The 22782-nt window shown below is 47.0% G+C and overlaps 1 protein-coding gene across 1 annotated transcript in view; it reads left to right on the forward strand.

Annotated features, from left to right (window-relative positions):
* Nucleotides 1-22782, forward strand: part of AGPAT5 (1-acylglycerol-3-phosphate O-acyltransferase 5) — a 59401-nt gene that overhangs the window by 25062 nt on the left and 11557 nt on the right. The window contains exons 5-6 of the mRNA XM_044289488.1: nucleotides 12745-12835; nucleotides 17405-17566. Of these exons, the coding sequence (XP_044145423.1) occupies nucleotides 12745-12835; nucleotides 17405-17566 (253 nt within the window). The remainder of the gene's footprint in view (nucleotides 1-12744; nucleotides 12836-17404; nucleotides 17567-22782) is intronic.

Consider the following 22782-nt stretch of genomic DNA (forward strand, 5'->3'; position numbering starts at 1 on the left):
GGCTGTCTCATTATGCAGCACACCTACTGCTGCCCAGTGTCACCTACCTTGTCCAGGGCAGGGAGTCTGGCAGTCTTCAGGCCTCCCACACCATCCGGGCTGTCTCATCATGCAGCACACCTACTGCTGCCCAGTGTCACCTACCTTGTCCAGGGCAGGGAGTCTGGCAGTCTTCAGGCCTCTCACACCATCCGGGCTGTCTCATCATGCAGCACACCTACTGCTGCCCAGTGTCACCTACCTTGTCCAGAGCAGGGAGTCTGGCAGGCTTCAGGCCTCTCACACCATCCGGGCTGTCTCATCATGCAGCACACCTACTGCTGCCCAGTGTCACCTACCTTGTCCAGAGCAGGGAGTCTGGCAGTCTTCAGGCCTCCCACACACTGGGCTGTCTCATCATGCAGCACACCTACTGCTGCCCAGTGTCACCTACCTTGTCCAGAGCAGGGAGTCTGGCAGGCTTCAGGCCTCCCACACCATCGGGCTGTCTCATCATGCAGCACACCTACTGCTGCCCAGTGTCACCTACCTTGTCCAGAGCAGGGAGTCTGGCAGTCTTCAGGCCTCCACACCATCTGGGCTGTCTCAATGCAGCACACCTACTGCTGCCCAGTGTCACCTACCTTGTCCAGAGCAGGGAGTCTGGCAGTCTCAGGCCTCTCACACCATCAGGCTCTCATCAGCAGCACACCTACTGCTGCCCAGTGTCCCCTACCTTGTCCAGAGCAGGGAGTCTGGCAGGCTTCAGGCCTCTCACACCATCCGGGCTGTCTCATCATGCAGCACACCTACTGCTGCCCAGTGTCACCTACCTTGTCCAGAGCAGGGAGTCTGGCAGGCTTCAGGCCTCTCACACCATCCGGGCTGTCTCATCATGCAGCACACCTACTGCTGCCCAGTGTCACCTACCTTGTCCAGAGCAGGGAGTCTGGCAGGCTTCAGGCCTCCCACACCATCTGGGCTGTCTCATCATGCAGCACACCTACTGCTGCCCAGTGTCCCCTACCTTGTCCAGAGCAGGGAGTCTGGCAGTCTTCAGGCCTCCCACACTATCTGGGCTGTCTCATCATGCAGCACACCTACTGCTGCCCAGTGTCACCTACCTTGTCCAGAGCAGGGAGTCTGGCAGGCTTCAGGCCTCCCACACCATCTGGGCTGTCTCATCATGCAGCACACCTACTGCTGCCCAGTGTCCCCTACCTTGTCCAGAGCAGGGAGTCTGGCAGTCTTCAGGCCTCCCACACTATCTGGGCTGTCTCATCATGCAGCACACCTACTGCTGCCCAGTGTCACCTACCTTGTCCAGAGCAGGGAGTCTGGCAGGCTTCAGGGAGAAGCCTCTGCTTGGCCCCCACCCACCATGTCCAGAGCAGCGAGTCCACCAGGTTGTAGACTCCTGACAATGCTTCACATCCATTGCTGCCTGGCCTGCCTGCCCACCATATCCAGTGCAGAAAAGAACACTGCTCACATCTGCCCACTATGTCCACCAACTGTGACCAGCAGGGCTGTCTTATCATGCAGCACACCTGCCACTTCCCGATGCCACCCACCTTATCCCGAGCTCTGACTTCTGCATGCTCCTCACAAATGCCAAGCCACCTCACTGCACTGCACATCTGTTGCTGCCCGGCCTGCACACCATGTCCTTAGGGGAACTCTAAAGGCTGAATGGTACAGACTAAAACGTGAGACTAATTTATGGTTAAAGAAAATATTCCAAACCTGAAAAAAACATGTTTTTAAAAAATATGCTAAATATGTTGAAAAGAGACCAAGGGGTTGTACTTAAAGGGGTAATCCCATCTCGGACAGTCTGATAGGTGCAGGTCTGTAAACTGAGCCGGCAAAGTGAAGGAAAGCGCATGTGTGACCACCCTCTATTCATTTCTATGGTGCTGTTTAAAAATAGCCATTTCCATCAGCCCCATAGAAATGAATGGGAGCGCACCGCACATGAGCAGCCACCACTTCCATTCACTTCAGTGGAGCTGACAGAAATGGCTATTTTCTGCAGCCCCATAGAAATGAATAGAGGGTGGCCGCACATGCGCGGTGCACCCTCCTTCACTTTGCCGGCTCAGTTTGAGGTCCCAGAGGTAGGACCCACACCTATCAGTCAATAGGGGCATATCCTAGCGATAATCAGTATATATCAAAGGAGTTATCCAGGAATTGATAATGATGACCTATTATCCGGATAGGTCATCATTATCCCGGAAATAGGTCATCATTATCACATGGCAGGGGTGCGAGTCCTGGCACTCCTGCCGTTCAGCTGTTTCAGGGAACTGCCACGCTCACCAGAACTCTGGTGAGCGCAGCCAGTCCCAGGAGCTTACTAAGCACAGTGCTGTACGTTGTATAGTGGCTGTGCTTGGTATTGCAGTTCAGCCCTGTTGACTTAAAAAATGGGGCTGAGCTGCAACTAGGCCATGTGACCAATGTGCTGTGGCACTTGCGGAGCGGTTTATTCCAACAGCTGATCAGCGGGGGTCCAACACCTATGCTGAGGATATAAATTTCCAAATAACTGCTTTAATAGCTGTGCATTCAGTTCCCTTATTCCTTGGTATTTTTATAGGTTGTTTAGTAAAAATAAGAAAATTGAGATTAAGTGCTGCGGAGTGCAAATAGACTTGAATAGGTCTGCAAGGTATGGCAAAAGATAGCACATGTCCTATCTTTTGCAATGTGGAGGCACAGACACGAAAGTCCACAGAACTGCTTCCGTGTGTTTTCGATCCATGCCTCCATTCTGCAAAAGAAAGGACATGTGCTCTCTCCGGCCGTATATCTTGGCGATGGTGGACCCATTAAAGTCAGTGGGTCTGCGTCCGCAGCACAAAGTGCACATGTCCGTATATATTGCAGACTAGACATTTGTGGTCCGCAGTACGGGCACAGAACCCTTACTGTCATGTGAGTGGGCCCCAAGTGATGCATACACGTACCATTGCTGGTTTATGCGAAGGTGTAGCGTTCCATGAGTGGATTAAATGATGCACTATTATTTGCTTCTGCACCATGAGTGCAGCCTTTTATATCTCATTTTTATTTTGAATATCCACCCTCATTTAAGGGGAACCCGTCACCATGAAAATGCAGTCCAATTTGCAAGTGGCATGTTATAGTAAAGGAGGAGCTGAGCAAATTGATATATATGCTGTAGTTTTGTAAGATAAGCATTTGCTCATTCTGACCTTAGGAGTCAAGTGGGCGGTCTTACTAGTGATTGACATATCTGTGTATGTACAGGAAAGGCTGTTCAGCACTGGTTACGACCTCCCACCTGACTCCTAAACTCAGAGTTAATATACATTCAAATTAATATATTACTAGTTAAACTTTATATTTTTGTATTGTAGTGGTAGGGTAGAGTAAGTTACTGTATCACAATCCCTACTCTTGTGATATTAATTACACCAGAGTAATATCACAATGTTCCTGAAGCCTCCTCCGTGTGCTCCCCACCCTTTCCCCTGAGTTTAGGTATGTCTGGCCTAGGGCTGCACGATAAATTGAAAAAACAATCTAATCGCGATAATCGGCAAATGCGATATGGCGATTTGGCAGACCCAAAAATGCAGCGATTATATATAAAGGGGCCCTGCGCACATAACTGCCTTTTGCGTGTAAAGTGTTTTACTAGTATGTGTGTGGGTGAAAATCTCTCTCCTAACAGGTCCGGCCTCTGTACTCACTATGAATGGAATGCACTGCGCGAGCGGCAGCGAGGTGGCCGGCCGGCGCGTGACTGACGTCACTTAGTAACGCTCCTCCCACTTCAGGAAGCAGGAGCGTTACTAAGTGACGTCAGTCACGCGCCGGCCGGCCACCTCGCTGCAGTGCATTGCATTCATAGTGAGTACAGAGGCCGGACCTTTTAGGAGAGAGATTTTCACCCACACACACACTAGTAAAACACTTTACATGCAAAAGGCAGTTATGTGCCCAGTTTAGGAAACATGAGGGGGACCAGCATAAGATGCTATATGTCTTAAGCTGGCCCCCCTCATGGCCCTATGTGTCCTCCACAGATCCCCCCCCTATAACAGCGCCCTCCACAGATCCCCCATATAACAGCGTCCTCCACAGGTCCCCCATATGACAGCGCCCTCCACAGATCCCCCATATGACAGCGCCCTCCACAGATCCCCCATATGACAGCGCCCTCCACAGATCCCCCATATGACAGCGCCCTCCACAGATCCCCCATATGACAGCGCCCTCCACAGATCCCCCATATGACAGCGTCCTCCACAGATCCCCCATATGACAGCGCCCTCCACAGATCCCCCATATGACAGCGCCCTCCACAGATCCCCCATATGACAGCGCCCTCCACAGATCCCCCATATGACAGCGCCCTCCACAGATCCCCCATATGACAGCGCCCTCCACAGATCCCCCATATGACAGCGCCCTCCACAGATCCCCCATATGACAGCGCCCTCCACAGATCCCCCATATGACAGCGCCCTCCACAGATCCCCCATATGACAGCGCCCTGCACAGATCCCCCATATGACAGCGCCCTGCACAGATCCCCCATATGACAGCGCCCTGCACAGATCCCCCATATGACAGCGCCCTGCACAGATCCCCCATATGACAGCGCCCTGCACAGATCCCCCATATGACAGCGCCCTGCACAGATCCCCCATATGACAGCGCCCTGCACAGATCCCCCATATGACAGCGCCCTGCACAGATCCCCCCATATGACAGCGCCCTGCACAGATCCCCCATATGACAGCGCCCTGCACAGATCCCCCATATGACAGCGCCCTGCACAGATCCCCCATATGACAGCGCCCTGCACAGATCCCCCATATGACAGCGCCCTGCACAGATCCCCCATATGACAGCGCCCTGCACAGATCCCCCATATGACAGCGCCCCTGCACAGATCCCCCATATGACAGCGCCCTGCACAGATCCCCCATATGACAGCGCCCTGCACAGATCCCCCATATGACAGCGCCCTGCACAGATCCCCCATATGACAGCGCCCTGCACAGATCCCCCATATGACAGCGCCCTGCACAGATCCCCCATATGACAGCGCCCTGCACAGATCCCCATATGACAGCGCCCTGCACAGATCCCCCATATGACAGCGCCCTGCACAGATCCCCCATATGACAGCGCCCTGCACAGATCCCCCATATGACAGCGCCCTGCACAGATCCCCCATATGACAGCGCCCTGCACAGATCCCCCATATGACAGCGCCCTGCACAGATCCCCCATATGACAGCGCCCTGCACAGATCCCCCATATGACAGCGCCCTGCACAGATCCCCCATATGACAGCGCCCTGCACAGATCCCCCATATGACAGCGCCCTGCACAGATCCCCCATATGACAGCGCCCTGCACAGATCCCCCATATGACAGCGCCCTGCACAGATCCCCCATATGACAGCGCCCTGCACAGATCCCCCATATGACAGCGCCCTGCACAGATCCCCCATATGACAGCGCCCTGCACAGCCCTGCACAGATCCCCCATATGACAGCGCCCTGCACAGATCCCCCACATGACAGCGCCCTGCACAGATCCCCCACATGACAGCGCCCTGCACAGATCCCTCACATGACAGCGCCCTGCACAGATCCCCCACATGACAGCGCCCCCTACACAGATCCCCCACATGACAGCGCCCCCTACACAGATCCCCCACATGACAGCGCCCCCTACACAGATCCCCCACATGACAGCGCCCCCTACACAGATCCCCCACATGACAGCGCCCCCTACACAGATCCCCCACATGACAGCGCCCCCTACACAGATCCCCCACATGACAGCGCCCCCTACACAGATCCCCCACATGACAGCGCCCCCTACACAGATCCCCCACATGACAGCGCCCCCTACACAGATCCCCCACATGACAGCGCCCCCTACACAGATCCCCCACATGACAGCGCCCCCTACACAGATCCCCCACATGACAGCGCCCCCTACACAGATCCCCCACATGACAGCGCCCCCTACACAGATCCCCCACATGACAGCGCCCCCTACACAGATCCCCCACATGACAGCGCCCCCTACACAGATCCCCCACATGACAGCGCCCCCTACACAGATCCCCCACATGACAGCGCCCCCTACACAGATCCCCCACATGACAGCGCCCCCTACACAGATCCCCCACATGACAGCGCCCCCTACACAGATCCCCCACATGACAGCGCCCCCTACACAGATCCCCCACATGACAGCGCCCCCTACACAGATCCCCCACATGACAGCGCCCCCTACACAGATCCCCCACATGACAGCGCCCCCTACACAGATCCCCCACATGACAGCGCCCCCTACACAGATCCCCCACATGACAGCGCCCCCTACACAGATCCCCCACATGACAGCGCCCCCTACACAGATCCCCCACATGACAGCGCCCCCTACACAGATCCCCCACATGACAGCGCCCCCTACACAGATCCCCCACATGACAGCGCCCCCTACACAGATCCCCCACATGACAGCGCCCCCTACACAGATCCCCCACATGACAGCGCCCCCTACACAGATCCCCCACATGACAGCGCCCCCTACACAGATCCCCCACAACTATGTCAATCCAAGCTAATAGACCTCTAGCACAATTCCTTTAAAATATTGCATCGCATATCGTTATCGCAATTTTTAGGGCCCTAATCGCAATCGCACAAAATTCCCATATCGTGCAGCCCTAGTCTGGCCTAGTTTTAGCCACTTTAAGTTCCCCCGTTTATTATCTTTAGAATGATTGGGAAGACACTTGCGTCTATAACTATATCGGAGCACTTCGGGAATTAAGGTGCACTTCTCTTGACAGTGTCTGGTACCTACCCATTGCTCAGCCCTATTTAAAGAGCAAAGAAGGTGGGAGCACACTGCCAAACTAATGCTTGGGGATGCTGCACGCAACATGTGCACCTCCATGCCACATCTCGGCTTAAAGTTGCTCTACTTGCCTGTCCTCAGTACCGCTTGTCCTTGCTACTGAAGAAGTGTCCAAGTATAAGGGACATGGGAAATGTGTTGGGTGGGATTAACAATTGTTGATGTTAGCAGCGGTGTTTCTATGCTTATCCCCAGAACGGCCGGCTATACAGTCAGGTCCATAAATATTGGGACATCGACACAATTCTAACATTTTTGGCTCTATACACCACCACAATGGATTTGAAGTAAAACAAACAAGGTGTGCTTTAACTGCAGACTGTCAGCTTTAATTTGAGGGTATTTACATCCAAATCAGGTGAACGGTGTAGGAATTACAACAGTTTGCATATGTGCCTCCCACTTATTATTGCATTCTGAGCACCACACTGGGCTCCAAACATTAGGGGTATACCAAGTCTCATAGGCCAAGTGGTAACAGTGGAGGCTACCTCTGTATGGTGGAAATTTGCCTCCCATAGATATGTTTACACTGACCCCGCTCTGACACTGAGTGCTTTGCAGTGCGGTAGTATATGTATCTCTACTGACACAGCTGGTCTTCGCACACTTTTTTTTATTGGAACTGGGTCAACTGTGGCCAATTTAGCCATTACTTATTGGCCTTATTCACATACACCAATATCCATTGGGTGTATGTGCTGACCTATGTGTCCTATGTATCCAACAGGCCAGTAATTTAGATATAACAATCACTGAGGTGGTCTGTTGTATTTCTAGGATACAGTTTGCAAATGCCTGATCATTGGTTACGTATATAATAAAGTGCTCCTTCTGTTTTATTTTTGAAAGAATAAAAATATTTTTGTTTTCTTTTACACCAAGTGAAATGTAATTGGACTTAGACTAAGTGTTTCTAAGCTGGTATTTTATTCATAAGACTTGTAGAAAAGAGGCCTATTTCTCAAAGTTAGTCTATGTACACCTTTGGGGACAATTATTTTTAATTTTTTAATTAGTGCTTTGTACTCCATTATGAGCTAAAAAAAATAATCTTTTTTTTGCTTTTATTAAAAAAATAAGTCCTATTCCCTGTACAGAGCTGAGATACTCAACTAGCAGGATCTGAATTTTCTCTCTGCTCCATCAGATAGCTAGCGGACAGGCTCCTTATCCCTGCTCTCAGACCTTATAAACTCTCATTAAAGGCCACATTCTTATCAGTAAGATAAGGATTGGGCTTTGATAAGTGTTTATGACCTCTTAGTAATTTAGAGATAAGGGCTATTAGATGACTGGCACAAAGTGAAAGTAGGATACACACAGCTAGAAAAACTGTTTACCCTTTGACAGAATGGCTCAATATTTTTAATAAAGACCAATTGAAAAAATGATTTTTAGCCCCAAATAAGTAAAATACAATCATTAAAAAAAGATTGTCCCCGAAGGTGTATATAGCCTATAAACAGTTGGAGGCAGAGTTGTAGATCAAAAGACCTGGCATTCTCTAAGGATTGTACTGGGATAAGTCTTTGCATAGTGTCCAGACTCTGTATGATACTACAGCCCATCAGCACCCAACTGTTTGGGTTATTAATAACGAGTTCTCTGTCCGTGTGTTTAACAGCAGGTTTTCTTGTACTCTCAGCCCCACACTTGGCTGAAAAACCTCCTGAAGAGCTACATTAAAAGGATTCTGTCAGCATCAGCACTGCTAGTAAACTATGCCCAAATTTACCTGAGTGCAAAGTGGTTTTTGTAAAAAAATAAATAAAATATCTCTATATAAAACCTGTCGCCACAAAAATGCAAAAATAATCTGCAGGCAGCATGTTACCGAGCAGGAGGAGCTGAGCAGACTGATATATAGTTTTATGGGGAAAGATTCAGTTTAACTTGTATTTCTTTCATTTAAAGAGGACCTTTCACTTGTATAAACTATGTGAACTGAGTATGCTGCCATATAGAGCGGCGCCCGGGCATCTCACTGCACTTACTATTATCCCCGGGCGCCGCTCCGTTCTCCTGTTATAGGCTCCGGTACCATTGCTCCTTAAGTTATAGTAGGCGGGTCTTCCCTTGTCCTGTGGGCGTCTCCTTCTCCTAGGCTGCAGCGCTGGCCAATCGCAGCGCACAGCTCACAGCCTGGGAGGTTTTTTTTCTCCCATGCTGTGAGCTGTGCGCTGCGATTGGCCAGCGCTGCAGCTTAGGAGAAGGAGACGCCCACTATAACTTAAGAAGCAAAGGTACCGGAGCCTATAACGGGAGAATGGAGCGGTGCTCGGGGATAATAGTAAGTGCAGTGAGATCCCCGGGCGCCGCTCTATATAGCAGGTCCTCTTTAAGTTCCTGCTCATCCTGGGCTTTGTAGTCAAGGAGGCGGTCCTATCATTGATTGACAGCTTTTCCCATAAAATTATATATCAGTCTGCTGAGCTCCTCCTGCTGTATAACATACTGCCTGCAGCTCAGACACCATGTTTCACGTGACAGGTTCCCTTTAATAAAGGAAACAATGAATTTATTTATTTTCACTCGATCTGCTTATTTTTATTTATTTATTTTTTCTTCTTCCATTTTATCCTGAGTATGGGCTATTTGCAGGCTTTTTCTAGGCTATGAAGATGTATTTTTTTTTATATCAGCCATTTATTTGTACTTATTAGCGTAACATCTCCCAAAACCTCCACCCTACAGGGTGTGCCATTTTTTAAATGGTCTGCATTATGTTCATGAGATTAATAAAGCACATTGATGCTTGTTCTCCACGGACGCCATAGAAGGCTGCTGCTGGTCCAATGTTTCCTGTTTGTTAAGGCATCATTCTTATGATTGTATTTTTCATCCATGTGCTATTCGCATTTTTTGCACACTGACCCATTCATTTCTTTGGGGACGTGCTCATTCATATTTTTTGCTAATCCGTGTGACCATTCTGCAAAATATAGAGCAGGTCCTATTCTTGTCCATGTTGCAGATGAGAATAGTCCTTTCTATTAACAGGGAGGCGAAAAACACAGAATGCACATGGAAGGTATCTGTTTTTTGTGGCGTGAAATGCGGACATTGCCATGAAGCTACTGCATTCACTCTATATGTATCCTGTTGGCATTGCTGGTGATGCCCAGCCATTATTTAAAGACCATGTCTGTGATGAATACCCACACCTCGTGCCCGCTGGACGTCAGCCACGTGGAGCTCACGAGATCTGGTATGATCACGGGTTTATCAAAAACGTGAAGTTACGCCTCCAGTGGAGCACGTAAGGTCAGGTTGGTATAGTTTACACACACACACCTCCTGTCCACGTGGGCACAGAGAGGCAACACGCTGAGAGAGCCTTTTCACTGCCGCAGAGAAACAGCACGTTCTCAGCCCGGGAAGATTGCCACCAGTTCTCGTTTGATATAAGCCCGGTCCGCTAATGGGATTATATAGGGTCAGAAACCAACCCGCGGTAGCTTACAACTAGGCCAAAACACGGACGTGGGGATTCGTGATCGAGATACAAGATAGCACAAGATTAAATTATAGATTTAATCGCCGTATGGGCACACTAGATTTAACACAATATACACAGACAATATACACTCACCTAAAGAATTATTAGGAACACCATACTAATACGGTGTTGGACCCCCTTTTGCCTTCAGAACTGCCTTAATTCTACGTGGTATTGATTCAACAAGGTGCTGATAGCATTCTTTAGAAATGTTGGCCCATATTGATAGGATAGCATCTTGCAGTTGATGGAGATTTGAGGGATGCACATCCAGGGCACGAAGCTCCCGTTCCACCACATCCCAAAGATGCTCTGTTGGGTTGAGATCTGGTGACTGTGGGGGCCATTTTAGTACAGTGAACTCATTGTCATGTTCAAGAAACCAATTTGAAATTATTCGAGCTTTGTGACATGGTGCATTATCCTGCTGGAAGTAGCCATCAGAGGATGGGTACATGGTGGTCATGAAGGGATAGACATGGTCAGAAACAATGCTCAGGTAGCCCGTGGCATTTAAACGATGGCCAATTGGCACTAAGGGGCCTAAAGTGTGCCCAGAAAACATCCCCCACACCATTACACCACCACCACCAGCCTGCACAGTGGTAACAAGGCATAATGGATACATGTTCTCATTCTGTTTACGCCAAATTCGGACTCTACCATTTGAATGTCTCAACAGAAATCGAGACTCATTAGACCAGGCAACATTTTTCCAGTCTTCAACAGTCCAATTTTGGTGAGCTAGTGCAAATTGTAGCCTCTTTTTCCTATTTGTAGTGGAGATGAGTGGTACCCGGTGGGTTCTTCTGCTGTTGTAGCCCATCTGCCTCAAGGTTGTGCGTGTTGTGGCTTCACAAATGCTTTGCTGCATACCTCGGTTGTAACAAGTGGTTATTTCAGTCAACGTTGCTCTTCTATCAGCTTGAATCAGTCGGCCCATTCTCCTCTGACCTCTAGCATAAACAAGGCATTTTCGCCCACAGGACTGCCGTGTACTGGATGTTTTCCCCTTTTCACACCATTCTTTGTAAACCCTAGAAATGGTTGTGCGTGAAAATCCCAGTAACTGAGCAGATTGTGAAATATTCAGACACCAACAACCATGCCACGCTCAAAATTGCTTAAATCACCTTTCTTTCCCATTCTGACATTCAGTTTGGAGTTCAGGAGATTGTCTTGACCAGGACCACAACGCTACATGCATTGAAGCAACTGCCATGTGAATGGTTGACTAGATAATTGCATTAATGAGAAATAGAACAGGTGTTCCTAATAATTCTTTAGGTGAGTGTATATAGTGGTCTGAGGTTACAGATACAGGTTATATGGTTACAACAGGTTTAAGCAGTGTAAGTCAGATAAACGTTCCTTTGAGATGTTCTTTGCTGGAGTCCACATGAAGGGCCGTGATCTCAGCTATTTCCTGGGTCCCTCTAAACACATTTGTAGGATGTGACCCCTCTTCAGAGAAAGACTCGCCTACTTGCTGGTACCAGACTTTTAACCTGTAGCCACCCCCTCCCCTCCCGGCCTCAGGGAGGGGTCCACTCCCCCTCTTCTGGGCTGGCAGCAAATGACCCACAAAACCATTTAGGGTTCATAGCTCCAGACCAGAGGGTCACAGGGAGATGGTTCTGGGACCAATAGACCTGCCTGGGTTCCGGCTACAAGTAGAGCCCAAACCTGGTACCGTTATGTGGTTTCTATGGGGAGATATGGATATCTCCCTACCCTGACCTTGTCCCAGTAAACAAAGACCATGGGAACGTACCTCGTGGCCACCGGGACACAAATATGTATCCGGTTTGCGCCTGCGATGGCCCGGCGATTCATAATTCCTTATGAAAGGTAGGTGCCAACATGTCTGGGAGGTCTCATTGATCCTGGGCAAGGGCGGATACCCCATGCTGGGGGGTTTCCTGCAAGATTCAGCTTGGCTACAAACTGGTGGACTGAGGACTGAGGTGTGACTTTCCCCTTGAAGCCTGGACCCCCTGGGGGCTTTCTTCCTGGGGGGGGGGGGGGTGGAAACTTATTTTGCATGTACACTGAACATGCCAAGAGGTGCATCAGAGGACAATTAGGGCTGGGGCTTTGAAGCAGGGCCCTCCTGTGGAGTTCACTACCCCTGCTATCTGTCAGCAAATGGGGGTGTGAGGACATGGCTGACAGTAAATATTAATCCATATTCCTCACAAGACCATGTCATTTTGAGAAGTGTGACTATTGGGCTATGTGTATTCATCAATATGTAAACTTTGTAAAATTGTACTGTCTGCCCTTCTGGCAATGACATTAAGTACAGCAATGACTTATATTTTCTATTTTACAGATGTACCTTGTGATTTTCCCGGAAGGAACGCGGTACAATCCTGATATACCCAAGGTTATTGCTGATAGTCAAGCATTTGCTATGAAAGAAGGTACAATTGTGAAAGAGCACAAGAAGTGAAATTCATCTAATGACATCAGTTGCTTGTGAATATTGAACCTCACCTGGAAAGTATCAGGAATTGCATACATAGGGCAGTGGCGCTGGTTCTTGGCACTAATGCCAGTTGCTGATTATTCACTTGTCTTTTATGGCTACAGTTTATCCATCTTCTAAAAACTACCCCCAGCTAGCTAACAACATAAAGTCATGTCAGGATGGTTTCACTAACATGGTGGTGAGCTCTCTACTACAATGATCTGAAGTCGCTTGATGTAATAGGGCACCTCTGAATCTACAGTCTGCAGGGACTTTGATGCTATTGTTGTAGAAATATTAATAGTTGCAATAAGCTCGCATCAAAGTTTGTGTAAGGAAAAAGGTAAATCCATTCTCCATCAGCCGCAGTTAGAGACAGACCCAGGTGCTACCATCTTGATTGAATTCTTGCTGAGCACTCCCCTTCCTCCTTGCCCAGTCTGCCTTTATTTACTAACAAAAGGTGTAAAAGGGGCTGGCCCAAGACAAGGATACAGGAAGTGATGACATATCAAAGGACAGGGAGGGGCAGCCAATGTGGCTGGGCAAACAATGGACACACCCCATCCCTGTATAAGGAAGGATGAGTCATGCCCATTACCCGACCAGCCAGGTGGCCGCCCACCCCTCATCACTGTCAGCATGGACCTTATTCAATACTGTCTACTGGTTCTCATACTAACTGTTTTACCACTGGTCCCGATTCAGCCAAAGTACCCTCTGCTAGAGTGCTCTCTGGCTAAATCCGACACAGGGAGACAGATGACAATCTATAAAAACTCACACACATCCTAAAGTAAAATGTCCGCATAATAAAATTCCCACAACACTATCTTGTTAATATCTTCAGTATAGACATTGATAAAAACCTTTTCCTTTGAACATGATTAAACAATCTTTTAGGGTACATTCACATCTTGCAGCAGGCTGATCTGAGAGCAGCCCGCAGTATTTAGCTGGATCCAGCATTGCCAGATTCTACACTTTATCACTGGATCCCCAATGGCTATAATGGGGTCCGGCGGTGATTCGGGCGGAATCGAGTTTAAAGTGCTGGACACTGCTATCTCCAGAACTCCCATAGAAACAAATGGATTGTCTACGCACATGAACTGGGGGAAGAGAATAATCTGAATTGGGGAATGATATATAAGAACATTAAATTAGCATCAAGTTCATATAGGTAAAGACTTATCCAATTTAAAATTGTCCATCATCTTAGTCTCCAACCCGCCTAGCGAAAATAGGGAAAAAAACAGATGGTAGATGCTGGAAGTGCGGTAGAGAGGGGGCCGGATCTACACATTTACTGTGGCACTGTTTGGGGATCCAGGGCCTCTGGCGCCGGATCTACATAGAATTGGGAAAAGTCCATAACATCAGAATGGAACCGAACTTAAGCAATTCCTTTTCAACTACGGATCTACCTGCTCAAGCCAGAAAGATCTGCTTAAAGTATTTTATGGCAGCAAAAGCACTTATAGCGAAAAATTGGGGATCTGAAAAAAACACTACCTTCCCAGAATGGAAGTCCTTAAAGGGGTTATCCCATCATAATGATCACTGTTAAATCTGTTAATGATTTGACAGTGATCATTTTTATAAATATACTTTATTAACAAATTCCCACCGATTAGGATAAAATTCATCCCAACTTACCTTATTGTTGTGACTCAGTCTCCCCTGGTTACGACCACCGCTCTTCTCCAAAATCCCGGCTGCGCTTGCCCAGAAGACTCCTTCTTTTCTCCCGGCCGGGCCGCTTGCTGTTCTGAACGCGCACGCTGCCGCGCTTGCGCGAAGTCGACTTCTTCCCGGCCAGAATAGTACAGAGCTGCGAACACACATGCCGGCTCTGTACTATACTGGGCAGAAATAAGTCACCATTGTGCATGCGCGGCGGCGTGCGCGTTCAGTCCAGCACGCGGCACGGCCGGGAGAAGACTTCAATCAAGATGAAGCCCGCCCCCAGCCAGAATCCAGGAAGTGAACGCGCGGTGGCAGCAGGTAAGTTTAAAAACTCAAAGTGGGATAACCCCTTTAATTAATAGGCTAAAGATCTAAGAGGATATAGCTGGTGAGCAGTGATATGTGGATATAAGCTGTTGGTCCTTTTTGAAAACAGTGTAGGCACCTTTTAAGAACAGGCCCTCTGGTGACATTCATTGGTTGGATTGGTCTAGCAGCAGCGCCGGGAAAAGGAGGGGGGAATCCTGGGTGGGTTTCCCGTGGGGCTGTGCTGCCCTTCGCCTCCCCGGGCTCCGTTCCGGGGCGCGTGGTGGGCACTGGGGGCTCCCCGCCGCGGGTGCTGCGGTGCCGCTGGGTTCCTACTTAGTACAATTAGTAGCCCTCCTAACTTGGCCTTTTAGTTATAGAAATTAGCTATACTATTATGGGCTGTCAGGTACTGCCATTGAGTCTTTCATTATATATTTGGAATACAGCTTAGGAATGCATTGCTGCTAATCTACTTAGGTTTTATTTATATTTATTAATTGCACCATCGCCTGCAGGGGTATTTATGCTAAGGCAGGGCTAAACACTGGGCAAGCAGCTCTCCTGGAGGACGGGACTCCATGTAAAGAGAAACTGTCAGTCTGCAGATACACTCTCGGGTAACCCCTGTAGTACAAGAACTGCTAGGCATTTTAAAGACCAATTGAATTTTATTTTTAGACAGAAATGAGTAGAACGCAATAATAAAATGCCCCCAGAGGTGCCCATAAGCTTTTACACTCCAGTAAGGCTATGTTCACATGTGGCCAAATGTCTGTCTACAAATCTGTTCCATACATGTGGTTGTTTCTGCAGCATGTGCTTGGGTTTCTGTAATTCAGTCAGCTGAATAAGACGGTCATAGAAACTTCTGCAGCAAATCTGCCATTTATGAACACATCCTAACAGGTAGCGAGCAGTTCTTCACATCATGCTGCAGTAAACTAACTTAGAAAGCCCCAAAACAGAGCCGTAGGTGAAGCTACTGAACGTTTCATCACAAATGTCTCTTTTGAGTAAACCATGTCGAACACCAGCCGTGTTCTTTGTACACTCACCATATACGTGCTGAGAGCCTGTCCTGGCTCTGTGGCCAAAGACCATCTCATTTCAAGCACGTTTGTGTTGGTCCAGAACTCAGTTTGGCTGAAGAACACAAGCATTCTCAGAACTATTGTCAGTGCCTGGTATACTTCTGCACTAAAGCCTTTTATATTTAGGAACATGGAATGGCTATTTAAAACAGGATATCGGAGTCACAACAGATCTCTGCAGGATGTTGTGCTAGAAAATAAACCATTAATAAGTGTTCTCTGGGAGGCACACATGCAAAGTGATGCGCAGTCAGAAAGTACGTTATAATCCACCCCAGTCTGTGCATTCATCGTACAGCCTCATGTTCACTAGGAGGGAAACAAACTTGTCCTCAACTAACCTTCAAGTGACAGTAATAAATTAGTAACCAAGTCATCATCTAACACAAAAACATGTCTAGGTCTGTTTAATATTACTGATTTCATATCTAGGTGCAGTAAGCATATGAGGGCTCCATTCCCACATCTGTATACTGTCATCTCTATATGTGATGGTTACTAAAGGGGAATAGTCATCTCTTCTGGCCTACTTCTAAAGGTGGAATTAAATGATTTTACCTAAAAGGGCTGTCCACTCCTTTATGATTGATCCTCAGGATAGGGCGTCAATATATGATCGTCGGGGGCCCGACTCCCTGCACCTGTGCCGGCACTACACAGGTCAGTCCATTGTGTAGATTGTAAATGTGGAGCTGCTCCAATTCATTTCAATGGGAGTCGTGCTGCAGTATCCGACTCTGTCCACTACATAGTAGACAGAGATGTGTAGTTCTGGCACCAGAGCTACTCTGAAACAGCTGATGGGTACAGATGTCAATTGGTGACCTATCCTGGGGACAGACCATCAATGGCAAAGGAGTTGACAAGTCCTTCACAGGTTTATTCCAATCTATCCATAGAATATGCCATTAACGTACGATGGTTTCCCATAGCGGGTCCTATCTCACTACCGCCTTGAATTTAGAAGTGGCCACACATGTGTGTGTCTCTCTCCATTCACTTCAATGAGAATTACAGGCACGTAAGCACACCCATAGAAGTGTATGGAGAGAGGCAGCCCTCTCAAGATGTGGCCACTTATTGAGACAAGTCTGCAACCTGCACTAATTTGGCATTTATGGCATATCCTGTAGATAAGATAACATAGATGGCCAGATGTTTATAGCCCTTGAATCCTCTAAGGCTCCATTCAGACGCAAAACACTGACAGCGGCAATGTGCGTTCCGCACTAATAGAATATGCCTATTCTTGTCCGCAATTGCCTCCATGTATGTATATGGCATTACAGCAAATGGCAAGAGAGGGAACAAAATAGTGGCTTTTTCTTGTGATTTTATTTTTGTTTGTTTGCCCACAACTTATATTAAAAAAAAAAATGATATTTACTATGCCATTTCCATAACTAATTGATTAGTGCAATGTGTCTTCCTAGGACTTCCAGTTCTTAAACATGTGCTAACGCCTCGTGTTAAAGCAGCTCACATAGCGATTGAGACCATGCAGGACTACTTGGATGCTGTATATGATGTGACAGTTGCATATGAAAAGAGTACCAACCAGAGTGGCCAAAGGATAGAAGCACCTTCCATGACAGGTAAATTAATATGTGGAGCTGAGATGTCCCATTGGGTTATTGCAGCATTGACATAGGGGAACTTGAAGAATATGATCTGTGTAGAGGCTTCCATTTCCACGCGCCGTTCATCAGTCTGTACATAATCTGAGTGAGGTTTACATCTAATGTTGCAGGTGATTCTCCCTTTTTGAACAGGTTATAAGAAGGAAAAGCATCAAAAATGCCAGAGCTAATAAAGTGTAAGCCATGTGCATGCATCCTGTACAGTGCGTAATATGGCGGAAGAGCCCTACGGGGAGTCTGTCAGCAGGATTTTGCATATCGCACCATTCATGGTGGCTGATAGGGCTTGAATGGTCTATTGTAAATCCATAGTAGCACTTAGTAGAAAAAGTAGTTTGTTCATGATGTTTTTTTTTTTTTTTTTATATATATGCTAATGTGCTGTTCAGAGCACACCCTAGGGGTGGGCGATATAAACGATATACGATATTATCGTCCTAAATTATAAGTACATAGTATTATAAGTTATATCGCAATAGATGACCACGGAGTGGTAGTGAATTGAAGAAGCTTCTCGCGTACCGCTCCATGGCCTCCTGACTCTGCACTGGCCAGGGCCTTGCATGCACACATAGTCAGCGCGTTGGCTGACGCTGCGTGTGACGTCAGGTCCGTCCCAGTGCATGCTGGGAAGAAGACATGGTCAGTCTCCTGCGGACTCCATCAGCCAGCTGCGCAACCTGCAGGAAAGGTAGGTATGTTAGCAGGGGCCCGAATCTACTAAGGGGCTGGATGGCTATGGCATGGGGCTAATGGCGCTAGCTGGGAGACATAGATGATATGGCGATGGCGCTGGCTGTGGGACATGGATGATATGGCAATGGCATGGAGCTGATGGCGCTGGCTGGGGTACATGGATGATGGCAAATGGCAATTGCATGGGGCTGATTGCACTGGTCATCATCATCCATGTCCCCCAGCCATGTATTAAGACAGTACCTGTTTGTGTCCTAGGCATATGGTCGTCATAGAGGGGGTCCCCACCTCAGGATGGAAATCCACTCTCTACGAGCAACTCCTGTTTTGGTAGACATCAGTCATTCTTGTATTACATGGCCTGCCATTGCTCTGAATGGCCACCAAGTAATACTACCTTGTGTTTCCCCTGCTGCAGGGGAAGTGCCGAACTGGCTGCAACTTCTAGCAAACAGCCGGTTTTGCTGGGGGAAGCAGGACTGGTGTGATCATCTGATCTCTGATGAGCATCATCTTCAATTGTCTGATCTTCCAATGATCGTTCGTATCAATCACCCATTTTCTCAATGAAAGAAAACCCTGTTTTTCACCCCTTCAAAGTTACTTTTGCCCGTAGCGTACTACGCATCTTGTAATGCACTGGAAGGGTTGGGTAGACATTTAGCTGTACTGTATAGATTTATGGTGGCGTATTTTATTTCTGCTTTACATTCTTTAGAAGGATCATAAGCTTCTCACAGAAAAGTTCTGCTTTGTGTAATCGGCTGTAAATCCTTTAGTGAAGCGTCGTCTTCTAAATAAGATACATCACTGTGGGCTTCAGTGCCAAGTGTCCTCCAGAAGGAGCAGTTCACTGCCTGACGTTAATTTCCATTGAGTTATTAGCTCCATTAAAGTGCTGTGTAAATATATAGCATCTCCTAACCATATTCAGGTTGCTCCTCGTTACAAAAAGAAAGTCCAGAACGCGTTTCTCTGCCAGTTCTTCCATTTTGTTTGGAATCGGGATTAAGTTTATGGTTATGTTGACAAGTATTTCATATCTTGACTTATACTGTAGCTAAGAAAAGATTAGTTCTTGAAATCCGTTTATTTTCCTGGCAGTAGATAACTCTACACTGAATACGTCTGATGAAATCGGCTCTTGTGTAGAATACTGTACAATGTATCACACATTGCGTTGTCTTTAATTTCCGCTAATAAACGCATATTTTTTTTTCATTGTAGTTTACCTGTTGAGGCAGTGACATTTAAAGCTGCAGATATGTCTCTATTTGCGGTAATTAACACTTGTAGGTACGGACTATAAAGCAGCCGTGTCAGCACACACTCTAAATTTGCTGACAAAAGTCTAAAGTCCTCCCATCTGCTTTGCCTGGGAATACATATATATTTTTTTTATATATATATTAGGAAAAAAACGCTACTGTGCAGTGCAGCCATCTGCATCAATACAGTGTACAAAATGTTAAGTGCTAATGGTTTAAGTGGCCCCACAATCCTGTACCCTGTTTCTGAGAGAGATGCATCACTTTGTGCTTCATTGGTGAAAGTAGTTCACTGTGTGAGGTTAGTTAGGTGTTATCGCCATTAGAGAGCATTCACACGACTCTACAAATCGTGGATTCACAAAATACGGATGCGATCCGTGTACATCCTGCACACAAAAAAAAACGGACGAGAATAGGACATGTTCTGTAATTTGTGGCACAGCCACACAGATGCGGATAGCACACAGATGACGACCGTGTGGTGTCCACTTTCTGTGGCCCCATATAAATGAATGGGTCCACATGCAACCCGAAAAAATTTTAAGTGTTAATATTGAGCATCTTTTAACCATGTTCAGGTTTTTCCTCTTTATAGAAACAAAAAGTCCAGAATGTGTTTCACTGCAGACAACTGGTTTAATGGTAATGTGCACATTTCATAAAATAGCAGCCGTTTAGGCTTCGTTCACATCTTTGCTGGAAGCTTTGTATGGAGCCTCTGTTCCAAAATCCATAAAAAATGCAGGATAGAGTCAGGTACACAGCTGTCTGATAAAATGAGGGACCTTATCCAACACCTATAATGACCCCCTCCCGATTGCCCCAGCTCCTCATATAGATTATACTTTCCCCGCTCCCTGGCACCCACGTTGCTTCTGATGCCCCCACGGTCGCTTCTGCATCTGGCGACAGAGGGGAGCAGGCCATGACAGGGACGAGCCTCCCTAGCGTCACCTGTGATGTTTTGACCCGCACAACGGGGAGATGCAGCAGCGGGCATCGGGAGCGGGGTAAAGATTATCTATATGTGGGGCCCAGACATTTGGGGGGGTCATTATAGGGGTTGGTTGATGGATCTCTCACTGGCTTCCCTGGGGCAAATGTGAACAAAGCCCTTAGTCTTGTGGTGGTGGTATTGTTTGTATTTATTTTTTTATTTTTTTTCCTCCTTGCAACTGATGACAGTTGGTGTAAAAAGATATTGCAGCTTTCTTGGGCAAACATTGTACACATCTGGGCAGATATACTAATCCTGGCTAATAGATGACTATTGCTCCATATGAAATCAACAAGAAGAATGAATGTGTTTACAGGAATGCGGTATAAAATACTCCAAAAAACTTTGGATATTGTAGTGATGAGGATTTAGGTGCGGAATCTGTGCCTAAATCCTTATCAAGTCCTAAATGTGTGAACAGGGCTTTGAAGCTAGCCATACACATGAGGTAAAGGGGGTTTTAGACAAATTGTCCCAAAAATCGTAATATCGTCACTATATTCACAACTTTAGAACAGGTGACGCTAGGGAGGAATGTCCCCGTCCCTGCGTCCCATTGGTTGCCCCCGACAGCAGATGTACATGGAGAGGCAGCAGCGGCCGTGCTGGGACCAGGAGTGGAGCCGGAAGGGGGGTAAGTATATTACCTGTGAGGGGCCTGGCACATGGGGGGGCTGTTTAAAAAATTAGATAACCCCTTTAAGAGTAAAATATATAAGTAAAGTTATTAAGGTAATAGTGATAATTGGGCAAATATGTATTTATTTATTATTATTTTTTTGCAAATTAGGTAAATACAAAGAATAGAAAACTTACGAAGAATAAGGGTTAGATTAAAAAAAACAAAAAAACACATTCCTAATTACACTTCATCCTGACTACATCCAAAATAAATGTACTTGCATCACCAATTGAGTTAACATCCTCTGACAACTGGGGAGCCTGTGTCAGAGACTGGATTAGGAAAACAGTTTTCCTACGCAGTGGACGCCCCCTCATAGGTGAACTCCAAATGCTTTGGGAAAGAGTCCCAACTTTTATACCAGTTGAATAAAGAGCTTCACCCCCTATTAAATGTAGGCAGCTTATGCAATCCATAATGGTCACTGTGTATATCTTGTTCTTATGTTATGAACCAATTCCCAGATCCGCAATAAATCCGAATCCCAAGATAACCTTGGCAAACAATAGTTCACTCTCTTGCAAAAACATTTCATTTTCAGGTCAAATAAGTGGGCTAATACTTTGTACACGTTTCAGGCATGTCTTGGTTCATTCTATCAGATAAAATGGACAAAGTTTTCCAGACCAGTTTCTTCATTCCATCAGACCGAAATGGACAAGGTCTCAAACAAACATGCCAGACTCGTATTCATATTATACACAGGTCAGCGTAATTTGATCAGACACAATGGATTCCAAATGATCAGAGACTCCATATTCACAGCTGAATGCTGCTTGCCGGACACTTCTGCCCCAGAGAACAAAGGGAGTCGGATGCTGAAATCGAATGTGACTGATCCTCATTTTCCCCAACATCAGCCATTGTGGTAAAGTCGGGAGGCCTCATCCACATTAGATGCTTGTCTAAACCTGCCGAAAATTGGCAGGTTCGGTCTGGGTAGATCAAACATGTAGGACCAGCTTTGAAGTGCAGAAACGTTAGAGAGCCATTGTGACACCTGGGTTCTCATCTACCATATTCTTTGCCTAGTTTTTTTGAACGAAGCTCACCATTTGTATCTATGAGAACTATGGGCGGGTTATCCTCTTCCCATTTGTTATGTAATAGTCTGATGTTTTTAGTAACATTTTTTTTTTTTTCCTTCTGATTTTCTACGCACACATGTTTATTAGAAAACTTCCTGTGTTACATATTTACTGCTGCTTCATCCTGAATAGCAGTATTAAGTTGTGGGAAAGGACACAATTCTAATTCTTGGCTTCCTTTCTCTGTGTGCTTTGATATCCACATTCTTTTTACTTTGGGTTCAGTCAGCATGCTGTAGTGTTGTCCTCAGGAGGATGGCTGGATGATCTTCTGGATGACACCCTTCACACTGAGCTCCTTGCCTGCATCGCCTGTCATATATGACCATGTGATCTGTTATGGTGTCACTCGTTGGGTGTCGGTAAAAAGCAGACAACCAGCATCACAGGTAGACACACAGAACAAGAGTTTTCTGATGAGCGGGCCTATGACTGAG

The sequence above is a fragment of the Bufo gargarizans genome, chromosome 4 (genome assembly GCF_014858855.1).
Source record: "Bufo gargarizans isolate SCDJY-AF-19 chromosome 4, ASM1485885v1, whole genome shotgun sequence".
NCBI classification, from domain to species: Eukaryota; Metazoa; Chordata; class Amphibia; order Anura; family Bufonidae; genus Bufo; species Bufo gargarizans.